Below are 19,205 nucleotides of genomic sequence, written 5' to 3' on the forward strand. Positions count from 1 at the left end.
CCCATAAGTTATAAGGGGGTTGCCCCCCTGACATTTTTATTTTTTTGGACAAAATTATCTACCTTAATTTTATATGATGTAGAATTAAAAAATACATACAAGCCTTAATTTTCACTCTTCTATCACCAACCCCTATTTGTTAATAGCCATCTATATATTTACATCTATAAAATTCTCCTGTCACAGTGTTAGTTTCCATACTCCTCCGAGACCGCTTGATCGATTTTTATGAAATTATATATGTATATTCGGTAGGTCTTAGAATCGGTCGTAATCTATTTTTCATATCCCTGAGTGATAAGGGGAGTTCCCTCTAACATTTTGTAATATTATTAGGTGGGGTTGTGTGTACATATATGTGTCTCTATAAGACTACGAGTACATACAAATTAAAAAAATTATAATCAAAATCCATCAACAAGTTCCAGCGATATTAATCGCAGCATATGTTTGCAGAATCAGTTTCATTTTTTAAGTGCACGTATTTTAGTAATTCCCCTCCACCGACCACGAATTAATTCCGTTCGGACGCCATTTTTAAAGCTTTATTAACCACTCTGTTGAAGTTCAAAGTTTACTCAAACTTTTACACATAACCTATATATCTTAACTTCAAAATGGCTCTAGTTAGGTTGCTTAATTGTTATAAACAAAGTAGCCGTCAATTAAATAAAAAAAGTGGCTAACTTTGACCGCAATTAACCTAGGCAAAAAGATTTTCTTTGAAAATTCATACAAAAATTCATTGTAGTTTTAGCCTACAGTCAATATTAACAAAATTATTCAAATTGTTTATAAGCTAAAAATGACTCTAATTTAGTAAAATGTTTTCTGAGTGATAAAAATGACTTTTTAATGATTTTTTAAATTCATTGAAAATATGACTATTCTTCTTTTATGTTGTTTTCACAGAATTGCTGTATCATTATTATTTTCTGAACAATAACATTGCGAAAAAAAAGCTCTTTGGGATAAACAAATTGAATAAAATTTAAACTAATTGACGAATCGTCTTAAAATTTTTTGTGCATTGTATGGACTGTTTGACTCAACTTTTCATGCAACATGAAAGGTCGTAAATTCATTTTAGCAAAAGTTATAGCAAATTTTTTATTTTCGATATTTTAGTTTTATTTTGCAATATCCGAAGTAACAAATAATCGGACCATATTTCAAAAAACGCTATTTTAAACCTTGGCTCATCTATTAAAAGAAAAATATTATAAATAAGACTGTACAAGAATTCATATGTACTCAGTAGATATATCTTAAAAACACCCTGTAATTATCTACGATAATTACTTTCAGTTATTTATGTCATCATAACAATATTACAACCTTCATTCGATTACATAAATATTGTTATCCTAGATCACGATTCACTAATAATTGCAGAGTCAATTATAAACACTTTTCATGGTCGATGCTGAATAGGCATTTCTAAATATATAAACAGCAAAACTATAGCAAGGGAATTCTTATTATTATATGAGACATTCGTCATTCTATTTTGGTGATCAGACGTAATATTTCCACATAAAAGATAGTGTCTCTTTCTACACGAGACGTTCTTTGGGTGCGGTGCTACCAGCTTATGCTCATGCGAGTGTAAATAAAACAACTCAACAAGTAAAAGCGTATCAATTATTCCACCCCTCGGATAAGGGATAACCACCCTCACCGGGAGAAGATAGCCTTAATGCCAGGGCTGTCATATGACGATCCAAGACCAGGCGAGAACTCAGAACTAGCAGTCTAGAACGAGAAATGAGAAAACACGTCAATGTTCAGGCACCTAGACCACCTTAGACAACAGTGTGGTATGTAAAATGGATGGAGACATCAGGCCGACCCGGAGCTGAAAATGGAATAGTATGGAGATGGAACATCGTGGGACAATGGACAATGGACAATGCTATGGAACGTGCAGCGAGGACTTGTGATACGAACAAAGACCTGTAAAAGTGGTAAGTCCATATTAGCTATTTTTATGGTATTTCCTGATTAATATAAAGTATAAAGTATAAACATTATGTGCTACCTTAATTACATTAATATATGTTTCAAGTTTACCTATTTTTACTTAATTATTCTATTCTATTACCAATATTTATCAATATACAAAGATTTTTTTTTACCCTCATATTAAGTTATTATAGGACGCAATGATACAATTTTATATGATTTTTTTTTACATATTTATCAACGTATACTTTATCCTTGCTGACTTTTATTCATTTATTATTTGACTACTGATTTTTAGTACATTTTTGCAATTTTTTATGATTTTAATATTTGCTATCGTAAATATACCTATCAAAATAAATATACGATATATAACAAATATACGCTATATGCATAATACATTTAAATTATTATTCTAACTACTTATTTACAAGGGTTAATATAACGTTATTTATTTTTGAATTTTTTATTACCACTGCAATTTTTACATATTTTTACCATATATTGACGTATTATTTTATCTCCATATTTTTTTACTATATATCTATATACTACATATCTATATACACCGTAAGACTATCGAATTTATATTTTCGCTAAGTGCAGGAGCTGAAAAAAAATTATGTATAAATGAGTAGCAACAAAGTTACTTGGGAAGATTTTGTCAAAATAGTTGAGGAAATTGCACAAGAAATAGACAGGCAAAGCAGAAGAGTCTTAAAGAAAAAAGTTCCGAAATCTAAGGACATAAAGGAAGAAGTGACGACACAGCTAATTAAAGCTTATAACAAGTTCACGCAATTGACTAGGAAAAACTGGGAAGCACTTTCGGACAAACAAAGGGAATCGTGCAACAAATATTTTGGAAAAATCAGAGACAAAGTTATACGGTCATTTCAAGCAGTAAATGTGAGAACAGTGGTTCCAAGTTCAATACATCAACCAATCGACAAGGAAGTTGAAGAGGAACAAAGCGATGAGGAAATAGAAGAAGGAAAAAGCGACGAGGAAGGAGAAGAAGAAATAATTAACGACGGAATAAAAGAGGAAAAAGGTGACATAAAACAAGATATAACAATATTAAACATGGCTTTGACAATCAATGAATTTTTGAATATCGCAAGCAAGATATTGCCCAACGAGTTCGATGGAAGCGCAGGGAAATTACAACCATTTTTAGACGCATTAGAACTACTTGGAAAATTGGCAGAAGGTCATGAAGACACAGCTGTAACGCTAATAAAAACGCGACTCACCAATAAGGCTAGGAACCTAATAACCACAGAAGATACGATTCCACGGATAGCTGAAGCACTAAAGAAAGAATTAAAAGGTGATAATCCGAAGAATTTAATAGCCAAATTAGCCAAAAAAAGGCAAGGGCATAGAGATGCAGCAGTGTACGCATCTGAAGTGGAAGAGTTAGCAGAACAATTAAAAGTAGCATACATAGCGGAAGGAATGCCACTTGACTTAGCAAAGAAATATACGACGGAAGCAGTAGTAACAACAATGAAACGAAACGCTAATGCAGAGAAAGCTAAGCTAATACTGGAAGCAGGTAACTTTACATCACTGCAGGAAGTAGTATCTAAATTTTTGTCGATCGATACGACTGAAGAAAATGCACAAGGAAGAGTCTTAAATTATAGGACAAACTACGAGAATAGGAGAGGACAGCAGCAATACAGAAGAGGATACCATAACAAATATGACAGAGGAAGAAGAAATAACTTCGGACAACGGAACGAAGGAGAAGCAACGGACAATCAACGAAATTATTCGAACAGAGGATACAGACAATTTAACAATCAAACATACAGAGGAAACCAGAGAGGCGGACGTAACAGGAACGTAAGGTTACTAGAAATAGAGGATAGTCAAGAAGAGCAAGAAAACCAGCAGTTGGGGTTTTGAATGAACAAGAAGTTGGAAGCACACAGGCAGAAATAAAATATAACATTTACAACTTCGACCTAAACCTAACGAACTTTGTACGAATGAAAACAGGAATTCTTGAAAACACAAGCACTTTTATCATAGACACAGGAGCTGACATTTCAATACTAAAATGTTCACAAGATTTTATGAAGGAACAGGTGAAACCAAACACAAAGGCGAAAATAAAAGGAGTCACTAAAGGAGAGTTGCAAACAATGGGAGAAGTTGAGACAACACTCGAAGTAAAAGGAACTCGATTCGAACACATCTTTCAATTGGTAGAACCTAACTTTCCAATTCCAACAGACGGAATCATTGGGAGAGACTTTATTTCTAACTTTCAATGTATACTAGATTACCCAAAACCTTAAAATGCACATTAAAGAGGACAACGATTGTTACATTAGTACGAAAATTCTGGATAATATAGACAATGACACCATAATAATACCGCCTAGATGTGAAATTTACAGAATCGTAAAAATTTTTCAAACGTTAAAGAAAGACAGGATAGTGGAACAGCAAGAAATACAACCAGGAATATTCATAGCAAGAGCAATTATTTCAAGTAATAATCCATACATCAAAATTTTGAACACAACGTACGAAACAGTAAATGTAGACGCAAGCACAATCAGGACGTTGGATATTAAACTATTCAATATATATAGGCTAGTCAACGACAGCAAGGACAGAAAAAAATAATTACGGGAATCACTGAAATTAGACATACCAGAATACATACGAGACAACTTAGTATCGTTATGCGAGGAATATTCAGACATATTCGCCCTAAGGCATGATATGTTAACCTGTAACAATTTCTACGAACAAAAACTAAGAGTTAAAGACCAAACTCCGGTATATATCAAGAATTATAGGACACCTCATGCGCAAACAGAGGAATTAAATCGACAAGTACAAAACCTAAGAGACCAAGGAATCATAGAACCATCTACATCCGAGTACAACAGCCCAGTAGTACTGGTACCGAAAAAAGCTATAGATGGAGGAAAAGCATGGAGATTATGCATAGATTTTAGACAACTGAACAAAAAGATAGTTACAGACAAATTTCCATTACCAAGAATAGATTCGATATTAGATCAACTAGGAAGAGCAAAATGGTTTTCAGTTATAGACTTAATGTCAGGCTTTCACCAGATACCATTAGAAAAATCATCGAGAAAATACACATCGTTCAGCACAGAAAATGGAGCATTTCAATTTACGAGATTACCTTTTGGATTAAATGTAAGCCCAAATAGCTTTTCAAGAATGATGTCAATAGCATTTTCAGGATTAACACCAGACAAAGCATTTCTTTACATGGACGATATCGTAGTAATTGGAATATCCGAAAAACATCACTTAGACAACCTGAAAAAGACATTCGAGACATGTCGAAAATTCAATTTGAAACTTAACCCAGGAAAATGTCAATTCTTTAGAAGGGAAGTAACATATTTAGGACATGATCTTTCTCAAGAGGGAGTATCACCAGACAAAGCGAAGTATGCAGCAATTGAACAATATCCGACACCTAAGACAGCGGAAGAAACAAAGAGATTTGTAGCATTTTGCAACTATTACAGACGTTTTATTAAAAATTTTGCGGAAATATGCAGACCACTCAACAAATTATCGAGGAAAGGAGTAGAATTTTCGTGGACCGAGGAGTGTGAAAAAGCATTCAAAAAGCTTAAAGCATCTCTGACGAAACCACCAATTTTAAAATATCCTGATTTCAACAAACAGTTTATCTTAACAACAGACGCATCCAATGAGAGTTGTTCAGCAATCCTAAGTCAAGATTATAACGGAATTGACCTACCTATAGCATATGCATCAAGAAGTTTTAGTAAAGGAGAATGTAATAAACCTATAATCGTTAAGGAATTACTAGCGATTCATTGGGGAATTAATTATTTTAAATGTTATCTATATGGAGCACCAACATTCAAAGTAAAAACAGACCATAAACCTTTGACACACCTATTTGCAATGAAAGAACCAACCTCAAAACTCACGAGGATCAGATTAGACCTAGAAGAATATGACTTCGAAATAGAGTATATAACAGGGAAAAGTAACTACGCAGACAGCCTTTCAAGAATAACATTGCATCAACTAAAAAACCTATACATAGACAACGCCCATATACTAGCTATAACAAGAGCTCAAGCAAAAGAAAAGGAGAAAGAAGCAAGACAAACAAAGGCTGAAAGTGAACTCGCACTACAGCCAGAAGCCACCAAACAGACAGTAAGGAAGGTACTAAATAATTTAGAGGCGCATAGACTACCAATTTTGTCCTTTGGAGCAGAACTAATCTCACCAAGACTGAGCATTAGGGCCAAAAACAAAATAAAATGCAGCAAAAGCATAGCCACAGGATTGAATCGTTTCGATTTAAACCAAGCGTTGGTACAGCTTGATAAGCTGGCGGTAGAGAATGCAGTACGTAAAGTAAAAATATGACAGGATTGAATCGTTTCGATTTAAACCAAGCGTTGGTACAGCTTGATAAGCTGGCGGTAGAGAATGCAGTACGTAAAGTAAAAATATACGTAAATGATATTATTTTTAAAATGTGCACAATTGATGAATTTATTAAAGAAGGAAATAAAAAATTGAAGAATATAGAAATATACATATGTGAAGTACCAGAAACAATAAAAGATGACAAAGAAAAACACAGATTAATAGGAGAATACCATAATCACCCGATGTTCGGAGGACACGTAGGGAATAACAGACTAATTAAGAAGCTAAAGGCAAGATTCCGATGGAAAAATTTGGAAAAAGACGTAAGAAAATACGTAAAACAATGCCACAAATGTCAAATTAACAAACCGAAAAGAACACATGTCGAAGAGTTCGTGATATCGGACACATCTTCCAAACCATGGGACATAGTATACATAGATACAATAGGTCCATTCACGAGAAGTAATGAAGGTAATAAATACTGTATCACAATGTTGTGTGAACTGACAAAATACGCGGTCAGCATACCAGTGTGCAATAAAGAAGCAGAGACAATAGCAAGAGGAATCTTTGATCATTTCATACCAACATACGGACTCATGAAGCAAATAAGAACAGACCAAGGCACAGAGTATAAGAACGAAGTAATGCAGGAATTAACAAAGCTATTAAAAATAGAACACAACTTTTCAACGGCATATCACCCACAGTCCATTGGAAGTTGCGAAAAACTGCACAGAACGTTGAACGAGTACGTAAGAGCATTCATAGACGAAGACAGAGAAAATTGGGATGTGTGTTGCAGAATGTTCACATACTGCTACAATACAACCCCTAACGCGTATCATGGATACACACCGTTCGAACTGTTATATGGCAGGAAGGTTAACCTACCGGAAGACCTTACACATGAGATTCAACCATGTTACAATATAGATGCCTACTACAATGAGTTACGATACAAACTACAAAGCGCACACGAGAGAGCCAGAACCTTCTTATTAAAACACAAAAAAGAGCGGCAAGAAAAGAATAAGCTCAAAGCAACACCACAACACTTTAAAAGAGGAGACCTAGTCCTTGTAAAAAGGGAAGAGAATGGTAAGTTTGATAGTCTTTATGTAGGTCCTTTCACGATAACAGAAGTAAATAACGTTAATTGTAAAATCAGAATAGAAAACAATAAAATCAAGGAAATACATAAGAATAGATTATATGCTTACAATCCGAAAACACAGTGAGTGACAAGTGTTACGAAACAATGTTGTTAAACGAACATTTTATATTATTTATGTATTTGCGTAGGCTTAGGAAGTTTGTATATAAAATAAATTTTTTGTATTGATTACAACACAGTATGGGTTGGTAGCACGACTTGCGAATTTCCCTCCCCGTAGTCGGAAAATTCCTAAAAAGGGAAGGTGTACAAGAATTCATCTGTACTCAGTAGATATATCTTAAAAACACCCTGTAATTATCTACGATAATTACTTTCAGTTATTTATGTCATCATAACAATATTACAACCTTCATTCGATTACATAAATATTGTTATCCTAGATCACGATTCACTAATAATTGCAGAGTCAATTATAAACACTTTTCATGGTCGATGCTGAATAGGCATTTCTAAATATATAAACAGCAAAACTATAGCAAGGGAATTCTTATTATTATATGAGACATTCGTCATTCTATTTTGGTGATCAGACGTAATATTTCCACATAAAAGATAGTGTCTCTTTCTACACGAGACGTTCTTTGGGTGCGGTGCTACCAGCTTATGCTCATGCGAGTGTAAATAAAACAACTCAACAAGTAAAAGCGTATCAATTATTCCACCCCTCGGATAAGGGATAACCACCCTCACCGGGAGAAGATAGCCTTAATGCCAGGGCTGTCATAAGACATTTAATTACCCTATTTTTACCTGTAGCGATTTAAACGAAAAAACTCTCATTTTTGACCCTTATTTGTTAATAACTAAATTTCTCGTCCAAACTGTGACGGGCATTTTTGTATTTATAATGTATTAGGTATATAGTACCTAAAAAACCCATTTGTAACCTGGCTGCTCAAGTGTCCCGAACATGGTATATTTTTGCCTTATTTCCCTGGTGTAACTGTGCATATGTCCAGTTTTGTATTTGTGGATAAGTTCTTGTCCTTCATTCGGCTACGATATCTCCAGCGTGTTTTGTTGTCTGTTAGTATTGTCTCAGCTACTTCTTCACATCTCTTATTTTTGCCATTTACAATTACTCCCAAATATTTAAATTGTTGAACTCTTTCAAAAGTGTAGTTTTCTATCTTGATTTCTCTCGTCTTGTTATCTTCTCTTTTATAGCAGAGTAGATATTTTGTTTTTCTTTTGTTAATTTCTATACCTCCTTTCCATGCCCATTTGCCAGTGTTGTAACTGCTTTTGTTAGTCTTTCCTTATCTCTTCACGTACGAACTATGTCATCTGTATTATCTGTAATATTTGTAGTGAGGAGTGGGCTATAGTTCCTTTAACGCCGCTAGCCTTGACTGTTCCTTCTACTGCTATGTTGAATAGTGTGGTTGACAGGGAAATGCACTTGTCGCACTCCTGTTTCTGTTGCAATTGATTTTGTGCTACCTTCATCTGTTATTACTCTAGCTCGAGATCCATTGATATATCTTGATTTTTCAGTTCAATAAATATAGTAGAACCTCGATTATCCGTCAGGGCACCGGACCAAGGGTATGACGGATAATCGAAAAGACGGTTAACAGAACATTAAAAAAAATTAAAAATTCATAGTACAACTCTTAAATTTCATTTGTATGGTTTGTTTGACAATATAAGAGGGATTTGTGTTCGTACAATCGAATCAATTTAAAATATTCTGAAATCTGTGTTTGTTTTACTGTTGCTTCACATTTTGCGACGGCTGAATTTCTTAATCGGCATAAGATAATGCAATCTACTTTATTGGCTTGTTCTTGTTGAGAATACCACTCGATGAATTATTGCATATGCGATGCAGCTTCTCTAGATTATTTACGCAAATCTTTGTCAGTTGTAATAGGTTCATCAACATAGCTATAGTCAAATTCCAAGCCTGTGTCAGCTTCTGAATCTGTTTGGTCCGCCTTTGTTGCCATTTCAACGATTTCTTTATCTGTCAGCAATGGATAGCCGTTTGTGTCCTCCTCACAAATCAAATTAACTTTTTTTTTTTATTTTTTTACATTAAAATTTTTGCTTATGTAGTCAATACAACTTCTATATGTACCCTGACGGTTAACAGAGGTGACGGTTAATGGAGAGACGGATAATCGAGGTTCCACTGTAATTTATTTCTTCCAATACAGTCTAAGGCTTGTCTGAAGTCTATGAAGAGGGTGTGGAGTCTATGTTGTGTTCGTGGCATTTCTTGATTGTGTAATTACATATATGTGTATCGCATCTGTAGTGGATCTGCCTTCTCTGAATCCTTGCTGGTAGTCCACAATTTCTACCAAGTAGTTATCTAAAATACTCTTATTCCATCCATTATTTGTATGTATTGCAGATATTGTACATGTATTTTTTCTAAGAATAAAACACTGAAAACTTTTATTTTTAACACTTTCCCAAATGTTCAGTGGTGTATATTATGTGTCTACACTTCATCAAATCCTCTAAAACTCTTGTTAGAAGTAATACATTTATTTTTTCTAAGGGACAATTGGACAAAGTGATGGTGCATCTTCAACATGCCCATAAAAATATAACTACCCTGAACGGTGAAGACATCGTATTTTTAGCTACCGAAATTAATTTAGCTGGTGCAGTGGACTGGGTCATGATGCAAAGTTGTTTTGGACACCACTTCATGCTGGTTCTAGAAAAACAGGAGAAGAATGACGGCCATACACAATTCTTCGCAATTGTCCAGCTTATTGGATCACGCAAACAAGCTGAACATTTCGCATATAGGTAAGTTCAGTATTTTGTTTATATTGTATTTAGTTTTGTTTATTTATTTATGGGTAACCCCATTATTTAATATGTTATATCATCTATGGTCTCCAAGAAAGACTAAAAGAAACATTAGAAATATATATCAAGGAGTAAATAGGACTAGACCAGGCAGGGTTCACATCGGGGAAAGCATTCTTAGATCACATTTACATGGTCGAACAATTAAGCAAAAAGAATGGCTAAAAATAGATCCGTTCATCTGGCTTTTGTAGATCTTAAGAAGGCCTATGACTCGATACCTAGAACCAAGCTATAGGAAGCAATGGAAGACATCGAAGTTGCAGGAATATTAATAAAAGCACACAAGAATAACAAAGTAGCTATCAAAACGGGTAATAGAAAGTACATTTAAGATGACAAATGGACTATTACAGGGCTGCTGCACATCCCCTAACCTGTTCAAAATATTCCTGGAAAAAAAACCCTGAAACCATGAAAAAGAAAGTGTGAAGGAATGGGTATACCAGTAAGAAACGAATACCTATATAAGGGTGGTTCGAAAAAAAGTTTTTTTTTATTTCAGTTCGCTATAGTGCGCAAAAGTTGCCATTAGTATAGACTTGAAAAAAGCACTAATTATAATTTTTTTATTAATTTGTCTTCCGGTCGCGCAATGCCATCGAAGTTAGCAAAAATTGTGAAAAACCTTAATTTTTCAAAAAAATTTTTAAACAGGCCAGATGGTTTTAATTGCGTTCCTATACCATGAATTAACTACTAAAAGTATGTAAAATTAATATAAATGCACTTATTATACATTTGTTTCATATCTTCCCGTCGCACAACGTAATACAAAATGAGTAAAATTAGTAGTTTTTGCAAAATTTCAAAGTTTGACTGATTAGTACAATTTAATCATACGACTTTTAGAGATGCTACAGTTTAATTCAATTACAATAATAGATTTAAAATCCAAGCATCTAAGATACATTTTGATATTCAAGTGGAATTAGGTCGCGCAGCTTCGTCAAAAACAGCAGACTACCGAGAGGCGAGGCGAAAGTGACGAATGCCAGCGAAGCTCGCGCAGCCACAAATAAAGATACATGTGGGAAGACCTCTACAATGGAGTATTTGTCTTCTCCATTACAACGAACTGCCATTCCGCCACCTTTTCCAATACTTAGATGGAAATACAACAGGTACTATCTATAGGATATCCGGACCGATTGGAAAGGCCCTACCTGATTGTGAAAGACTACCAGTTGTTGATTTTAATCGTTGGCATCGCTGAGCGCTGCAATAATGTGGTTCTAATATAACCGTCTCTGGAACTGTGTCCACACACTTTACTTGAAGCTACGGTCACTAGCTTAACGCATCTTTCAACTGCCTGTGTATGGCATGGCAAAGTATCTATATACTCATAACAGGCTTGAAGTCGTTGCTCACATACTGTTTTATCTCTTCATTAGTCAATGATTTTAGCAGTAGAGGGGAGTCAGTGTACTGGTGTTCCATTTGATAATTTCGTAATACTATTTAGCTTCAGATGAGTCACTTTCAGATATTGCTTGCTTTTCCTTCATGATACGCCTAAAGCCCAGCTCTCAGATATGGTTTCTGTCATCAGTTACTATAGCCAAATGTAAATTTTCGGGATGGGCAAAGTAAGCATTCCGTTGTAAAACGGGATCAACAACTTGAAGAAGCTCTACTGGTAAGTACCTTGAATATTAAATGATTTTGTAATCATGTCTAGGCCCATCTATGAATTTGTGGTTTATTTTTGTGGCAAACCACATAGGCATATTATAACATTTGAGAATGAATGTGACAATTTCTCTCAGATTTTCAGAAGGGTTGGACACACTGATGTAGAAACGCAAAACTCGGTTTGAAGTAGTAAGCCATCTTGAATGTGACGTTGGGATAGGATCACGTACTCACTACAAAGTCTTCTGAACAATGTCCTGACTTGATGACTTCTGATATCTCAAGCAAGTACAATTATTGGTGCTTAAGAGTTGACAAGCTTAAGAATACGCTTGTCAACTTTTGGAATCTCACAATCAATAGGATTAAAATCAATAAGTGGTAGTCTTTCACAATCAGCTAGGGCCTTTCCAATTGGTCCGGAATATCCTATTGGGCCTGTTGTATTTTCATCTAAGTATTGGAAAAGGTGGTGGAATGGCAGTTAATTGTAATGGAGAAGACAAATACACCATTATAGAGGTATTCCCACATGTATCTTTATTTGTGGTAGCGCGCGCTTCGCTGGCATTCGTCACTTTCGCCTCGTCTCTCGGTAGTCTGCTGTTTTTGACGAAACTGCGCGACCGGATTCCACTTGAATATCAAAATTTATATTATATGCTTGGATTTTAAATATATTATCGTAATTAAATTAAACTATACCATCTCTAAAAGTCGTATGATTAAATTGTACCAAACAGTCAAACCTTGAAATTTTGCAAAAACTACTAATTTTACTCATTTTGTATTATGTTGCGCGACCGGAAGATATGAAACAAATGTATAATAAGTCCATTTATATTGATTTTACATACTTTTAGTAGTCAATTCATGGTATAGGAACGCAATTAAAACCATCTGGCCTGTTAAAAAAATATATGAAAAATTCAGGTTTTTCACAATTTTTGCTAACTTCGATGGCATTGCGCGACCGGAAGACAAATTAATAAAAAAATAATAATTAGTGCTTTTTTTAAGTCTATACCAATTACCAATGGCAACTTTTGGGCACTATAGCGATCTGAAATATAAAAAAAAGTTTTTTTCGAACCACCCTAACCTATATACCCCAAGTTTTGCTGACGACCAAGATCGCACAAGACATTCTATCGCACAAGACGAAGATGGCCTCAGTTTTATGATGAGAAAACTAGACCAGGAATATACAAAGGGATGGAAATAAACCTAAAGAAAACTTATACCTAACAACAGAGAATACCGAAATAAAACAGCTAGTAATAGACGAAGGTAAACAAATGAAAGGAATAGACAAGTACAAGTATTTAGGTTTCATAATATGAAATTGTCCAATAAAATGGAAATTATAGAAAGAAGTTTTTTTGAATAAAATGGATTATGTTCTTAATAACCAAATTAAGTCTAGGTTAAAAATATCCATTTTATTTTAAATCTATTAAATAATGATAAACAGTAACACTAATAGTGCACTAATCTGTTCATGCTATATTCAACAAGCTCCTCCCTTGGCTCAATTGCTTCCCATAGTTCGATTCTATTTATTTCTTTGTCAACTCTGCCCACACATTTTCGATAGGGTTAAGGTCTGGACTGCGAGATGGCCACGGAAGAACATTCATATGAGTTTTTTCGTTCTATTCTCGAACAATTCTACTCGCATGAACTTGGCAATTGTCATGTTGCAAGATGAAGTTGTTATTGGGGAATCTCCCCGGATCACTGATGACAACATTATGTTCTTAAGAATATGTTTGGAATATAATTCTGTTAATTTTTCTACTATATGAGAACAAACGCCAGGTCCTTCATCACTTATCCATTCCCATACATTGCCCGAGAAGTCTCCACTATTTCTTAACTAATGAGTATACCGGTTATCAACCCTATGATTTCTCTCTTCAATCCTGACCCCCCGGAGGGAGTGTAGTGGTCGAAGTGATGTCGTGTATTGTCCGTCTCCAAAGATCTCTGTCTCTGGTCATTTCTTTTAACTGATGCATAGATCTTTTGCATATTCCTGTAATTTGATCGATCCATCTTGTTGGGAATCTTCCTCGTGATCTTCGGCCTTCCACCTTTCCTTGTATAATGAGTTTTCCATGTTTTCTGTGTTTGCTCTCATAACATGTCCAAAGTATTTTAATTGTTGGAGATGGACTTTACTGGAGTGTCGTTGGCTAACTTTTAGCTCTCTTAAAATTGAATTATTTATTCTATGGTCGGTCCAAGGAATTCGTAGCATTCGTCTCCAACAGAACATTTCAGTGGCGTCTATCTTTCTTCTTTCCGAATTTCTCAGGGTCCAAGATTTACATCCGTAGGTCAGTATTGGGAATATTAAGCAGTTGATCAACCTCATCTTTAACGTTCTTGAAATTTGACAGTCCTTCCATATTGTGCTCATTTTTGCAGTGGCGACTTTTGCTAGATCACATCTACGTTTTATTTCTTCCTGTAGTGACCCTGTGTTTGTGATTAATGATCCCAGATATAAGTATGAGCTCACAACCTCAAACCGATCAATTGTGGTTATGTGTGGATGATTAACATGATGAACAAATTAGAAGCCTTTGAGATGTGGTCGTATCGTAGAATGCTCAGAATATCTTGGGTTCAACGCATTTCAAACAGAGAAGTCTTAAACAGAGTAGGTCAAGGCGAAGGTGACTTAATGAAGATGATAAAAAAGAGAAAACTTGAATATCTGGGGCATATAATGAGAGGTAGCAGATACAGGATGCTGCAATTAATACTCAATGGAAAGATCGACGGAAAAAGAGGAATTGGTCGAAAGAAATATTCATGGCTCCGAAACCTTCGTCAATGGACTGGCTTATCAGCAGATCAATTGTTACATGCCGCACAAGATCGAGAACGATATCGGCAAATTGTTATGGAAGCTACCCACGCCTAAAAATTTGGGCACGGTACTTAAAGAAGAAGAAGTGGATGATTGTTATGTAGTCTATCCACTATCATGATCTTTGTCTTTGGTATGTTTAATTGCAGACCAAATATTTGACTTTCGTTTTCAACCTATAAGATCAATCAGCTCTGCTTAACTATTTGCAAGAAGAGCTGTGTCATCTGCGAAACGTAGGTTGTTTATTTTATGACCATTTATTGAGCTGCCTTTTTCCCATCCTTCAAGTGCTCTTCTCATAATATGCTCTCCATATATATTGAATAATTTTGGAGATAGTATACATCCCTGTCTGACACTCCGTTCTGGATGAAATTCGTTTGAAAGTGTGTCAAGCACTTTAACTGATCAAGTAGTGTGTTCGTATAGTTCAGTTATAAGCGAAATAAGGTGTTGGGGTACGCTTACTTCTTTTAGTATTCGCCATAAGTGTCTCCACTTGACCCTGTCGAACGCCTTACGATAATCTATAAAGCATATGTACAGTGGAATATTGAATTCCCTAGATTTTTCGATTATCTGTATTATATTCAACAGGTGTTCTCGAGTACCTCCACCTTTGGTAAATCCAGTTTGCTCTTGTGGAATTTCTCTTTGAAGGAATGTTTTTAGTTTCTCATTGATTATATTTGTAGCATTATTTTACTGGCATGTGATATAAGAGAAATAGTTCTATAATTGTCGCATTTATGGAAGCTGCCTTTATTATGAATTGTCGTTATTGTAGATTTTGTCCAGTCTTCAGGACATTGTTTAGAATGCCATATTTGGTTACAGAGTAGATAAAGCAATTTTACGCCAGTTTCTTCTGTGGCTTTGAGCATTTCGGCTGTTATCATATCTAGACCTGGTGCTTTATGATTTATTATGGTGCTGAACCTATGATTTATCGGCCTATAATCTCTTATTCGACCGTTGCTATATGATTGAAACACTTTTTCATCAGAAAATGCAACGTTAGAAAAACATTTGTTTTCACAGTTTATGAATTCATTACAACTCGTCTCCCCGTCTAATCCTCAGTCAAAAAAGGATTCTTTGCAGCTTTACAATTGACCAATTCACTTGCTTTAATCCTACTACGTGCAGTGAAAATGCTGCCAGGAAACGCTGTCTTTTCGCTAGTTTTAGATAATCTACTAACACCTCATCTTGTTGCTCTGTGGAACCATCTTCTGCCCTCTTTTTTTAACTCCTTTATTCTGCAATCTATCAGTAATGACAAATAAGCGTCTTTGTTGACAAATGATGATGACATGTACAGGATGCTCCATTAAGCACTCTGTTTTATAATGTAGCTATTGCTAACGTTGTGGCATTACCTCTACTATTTACAATATTTTACTATTTACAAAAATATGTATATTACAAATTACTTAAACCTATTAATTAAGTCTCTTGGTTTGAATTTTTTTAATCTTCTTTCTTCATGTTCATGTAAGTCTTCAAACAACTGCTTGTCTAACTCGTTAGGATGTACAGACACTCTTTCGCGATATGTTGCACTATATTCACTTATCACTTGTTGCACTGTTGGAATTGCTAAGTCTCGTTGGATCACGTAGTTGGGTACGTAGTATGGAGCATCAAGAATCAGCCTTATCGTCTTGTTTTGGAACCTCTGTATTATATTTATGTTGCTATTAGAAGCTGCTCCCCAGAGTTGGATACCGTAGGTCCAAATGGGCTTTATAATGGCTTTGTATACCAGTAGTTTGTTTTCTAGAGACAACTTAGAGTTTCTGCCGATAATCCAGTATAGACGGCTTAGCTTTAGTCCAACTGTTTGCATTTAGTGAAAATATGTTTTCGCCATGTTAGTCTTCTGTCTAGGTGGATTCCCAAGTATTTTACATCTTCGGCTTGAGGTAAATAGTTGTTGTTAAGTTGTACTGGTGGGCAAGTTTCTTTACGGTTCAAATTTTAGTTCATTTGCTTTCATGCGCCATTTCGACAGCTATTTTTGTATCTTTTTAAGGCAGATTTTAAGTTGTCGTGATGTCATCTTTGGGTCTTCGTGTGAAGAGAGAGCAGCTGTATCGTCCGCAAATGTGGCTATTGTAACCATCGGTGTAGTAGGAAGATCACTTGTGTACAACAAATACAGGATAGGTCCGAGTACACTGACCTGTGGGACCCCTGATTTTATGGCGTTCAGAGAAGAGTATTCTTGGTTTTGTCTTACAAGGAAGTGTCTATTGGTTAGGTATGATTTTAGTAACAGGAAGTGGGGATAGGAAGTAGCTTCTTAATTTTGTAGAAGAGTCCAATATGTCAAACTTTATCGAATGCTTGTGACATATCAATAAATGCAGCAGAACAATAACGTTTTTGTTGGAAGTCATCGTTAATCTTGTTAACTATTCTATGTACTTGTTCGATGGTGCCATGTTTGTTTCGGAATCCAAATTGGTAGTCTGGAATTAAGTGCATCATTTCTGTTATCGACTTTAGCTTTTTGACGTATATTTTCCGGAAAATTTGCGAGATAGTTGGTAGCAAGCTAATAGGTCGATAAGAGGTAACTTCTTCTAATTTTTTGCCTGGTTTGGGGATCATTATTATTTGTGCTACTTTCCAGATCTTTGGGCAGTACCCTAGTTTGAGGACGGCATTGAAGATATATTATGTTAGTAATTTAAAGCATTTGGGTGTTGATTCCTGCAGCACTTTTCCTGTGATAAGATCATATCCTGGTGTTTTTTTAATGTCAAGTTCATTCATGATTATATTTCTGGTTTCACTTACTAGAATTTTTTTACAGGCAGGTCCATTTGGAAGGGTGCATTAAGTGTTTCGTCTATTTCTTTATCTTCTGAATGCTGCTCTGGATCGTATGGATGGATTAAGTGTTCAGAAAAGACTTCTGATTTTTCTTTGTCATTTCTTGCCCATTTATTTTCGTTTCTAATTGGAGGATTAAACTGTTGAGGTTGTTTAAGCTTTTTTGTAGCCCTCCATAGTGCGTAGTCTGAGGCTTCCGTTGGGGTTAGAGATTCTAAATAATTCTGAATGTTTTAATTTTTACTGTTCGATAATGTCTGATTTAGTTCTGTGGTAGCTCTGTTATATTTTCTTCTATTTTCTAGTGTTCTGTTTTTCATCCATTGTTTTCTCAGTTTTCTCTTAATATTTATTTTCTCTTTAATTGATTGGGGTAGTTCGTTTGCTTCTCCTTTTTGGTATATTATTGGAGTTGCGTTCCATGCTGCTTGTTGAATTTTTGTCGTTAGGTCTTCTGTCGCGACGTCTATATCATTTTCTGTTTTAAGTGGTATATTTAGTGATATTAGGTTATCTAAATTGTTTCTGTATTCATCCCAATTGGTTTTTTATTATATAATGTAGGGGGCATTTCTTTTTTAAGATCTTGGAATGTATGTGATTATTATCGGGGAGTGATCGGAGGACAGGTAATCAGATGTGGTCACCTTGCATTTTTTAATATCTAGGCCTTTGATAGTTGCGAAGTCTAACAAGTCTGGAAGTTTATTCATGGGGACCGTTCAAGTATTACGTAACGCAGGTGGGGGGTCAAAAATCTTCAAAAATTACGTTACGCAATAGTTAAACGCCCATTAGAGTGCGTTACGTAGGGAGGAAGGGAGGGGGCGTCAAAAATCGCTTTACGTAATACTTGAACGCTCCCATGTCTGATGGCCAGTAAGTAGGTCCATTAGTAGATAGGTATTTGAGGTTATTTGCATTCATTGCCTTTAATAGTTCCGGGTCTTTAGTGGTTGCTATACTACGTCATCCCCAAACGGTATTTTTGGCATTGTAGTCTCCGCCGGCTAGAAATTTATTGCCCAATGTCTTGAAGTATTCTTCGTATTGTTCTTGCTTATTGTTGTGTTTTGGCGGGCAGTAAATTGCAGACATGGTTAGTGGACTGGAGTCGTTTGTTATAGTTACGCTCGTGGCTTGTATGTGTTCTGTAGAAAATTTTTCTCTCTCGAAATGTTGAATATTATCCCGTATAATTACTGCGGTTCCTCCATGTGCTTTCTCGCTCGTATGTTTTATAGTGTACACTTCGTATTTTGGTATACGGAAGTGGCGTTTTTCTGTACAGTGGGTTTCAGATATAAGCAGCATGTCAAGGTTTTCATTATTTATATATGACTTTACTTAATCAATATGTTGTTGAAGGCCATTAGCATTCCAGACTCCTATTTTGAACTTTTTCTGTATTACTTCTTCTGCCCTCTTGAG

The 19,205-nt window shown here is 35.3% G+C and overlaps 1 protein-coding gene across 3 annotated transcripts in view; it reads left to right on the top strand.

Moving 5' to 3' along the window:
* LOC126893452 (E3 ubiquitin-protein ligase SIAH1A) overlaps positions 1 to 19,205 on the top strand; it is a 97,017-nt gene that overhangs the window by 57,881 nt on the left and 19,931 nt on the right. For all 3 annotated transcript variants that reach the window (XM_050663661.1, XM_050663660.1, XM_050663662.1), the window contains exon 3: positions 10,089 to 10,345. In XM_050663661.1, the coding sequence (XP_050519618.1) occupies positions 10,089 to 10,345 (257 nt within the window). The remainder of the gene's footprint in view (positions 1 to 10,088; positions 10,346 to 19,205) is intronic.

This window comes from Diabrotica virgifera, chromosome 10 (genome assembly GCF_917563875.1).
Source record: "Diabrotica virgifera virgifera chromosome 10, PGI_DIABVI_V3a".
Taxonomy (NCBI): domain Eukaryota; kingdom Metazoa; phylum Arthropoda; class Insecta; order Coleoptera; family Chrysomelidae; genus Diabrotica; species Diabrotica virgifera.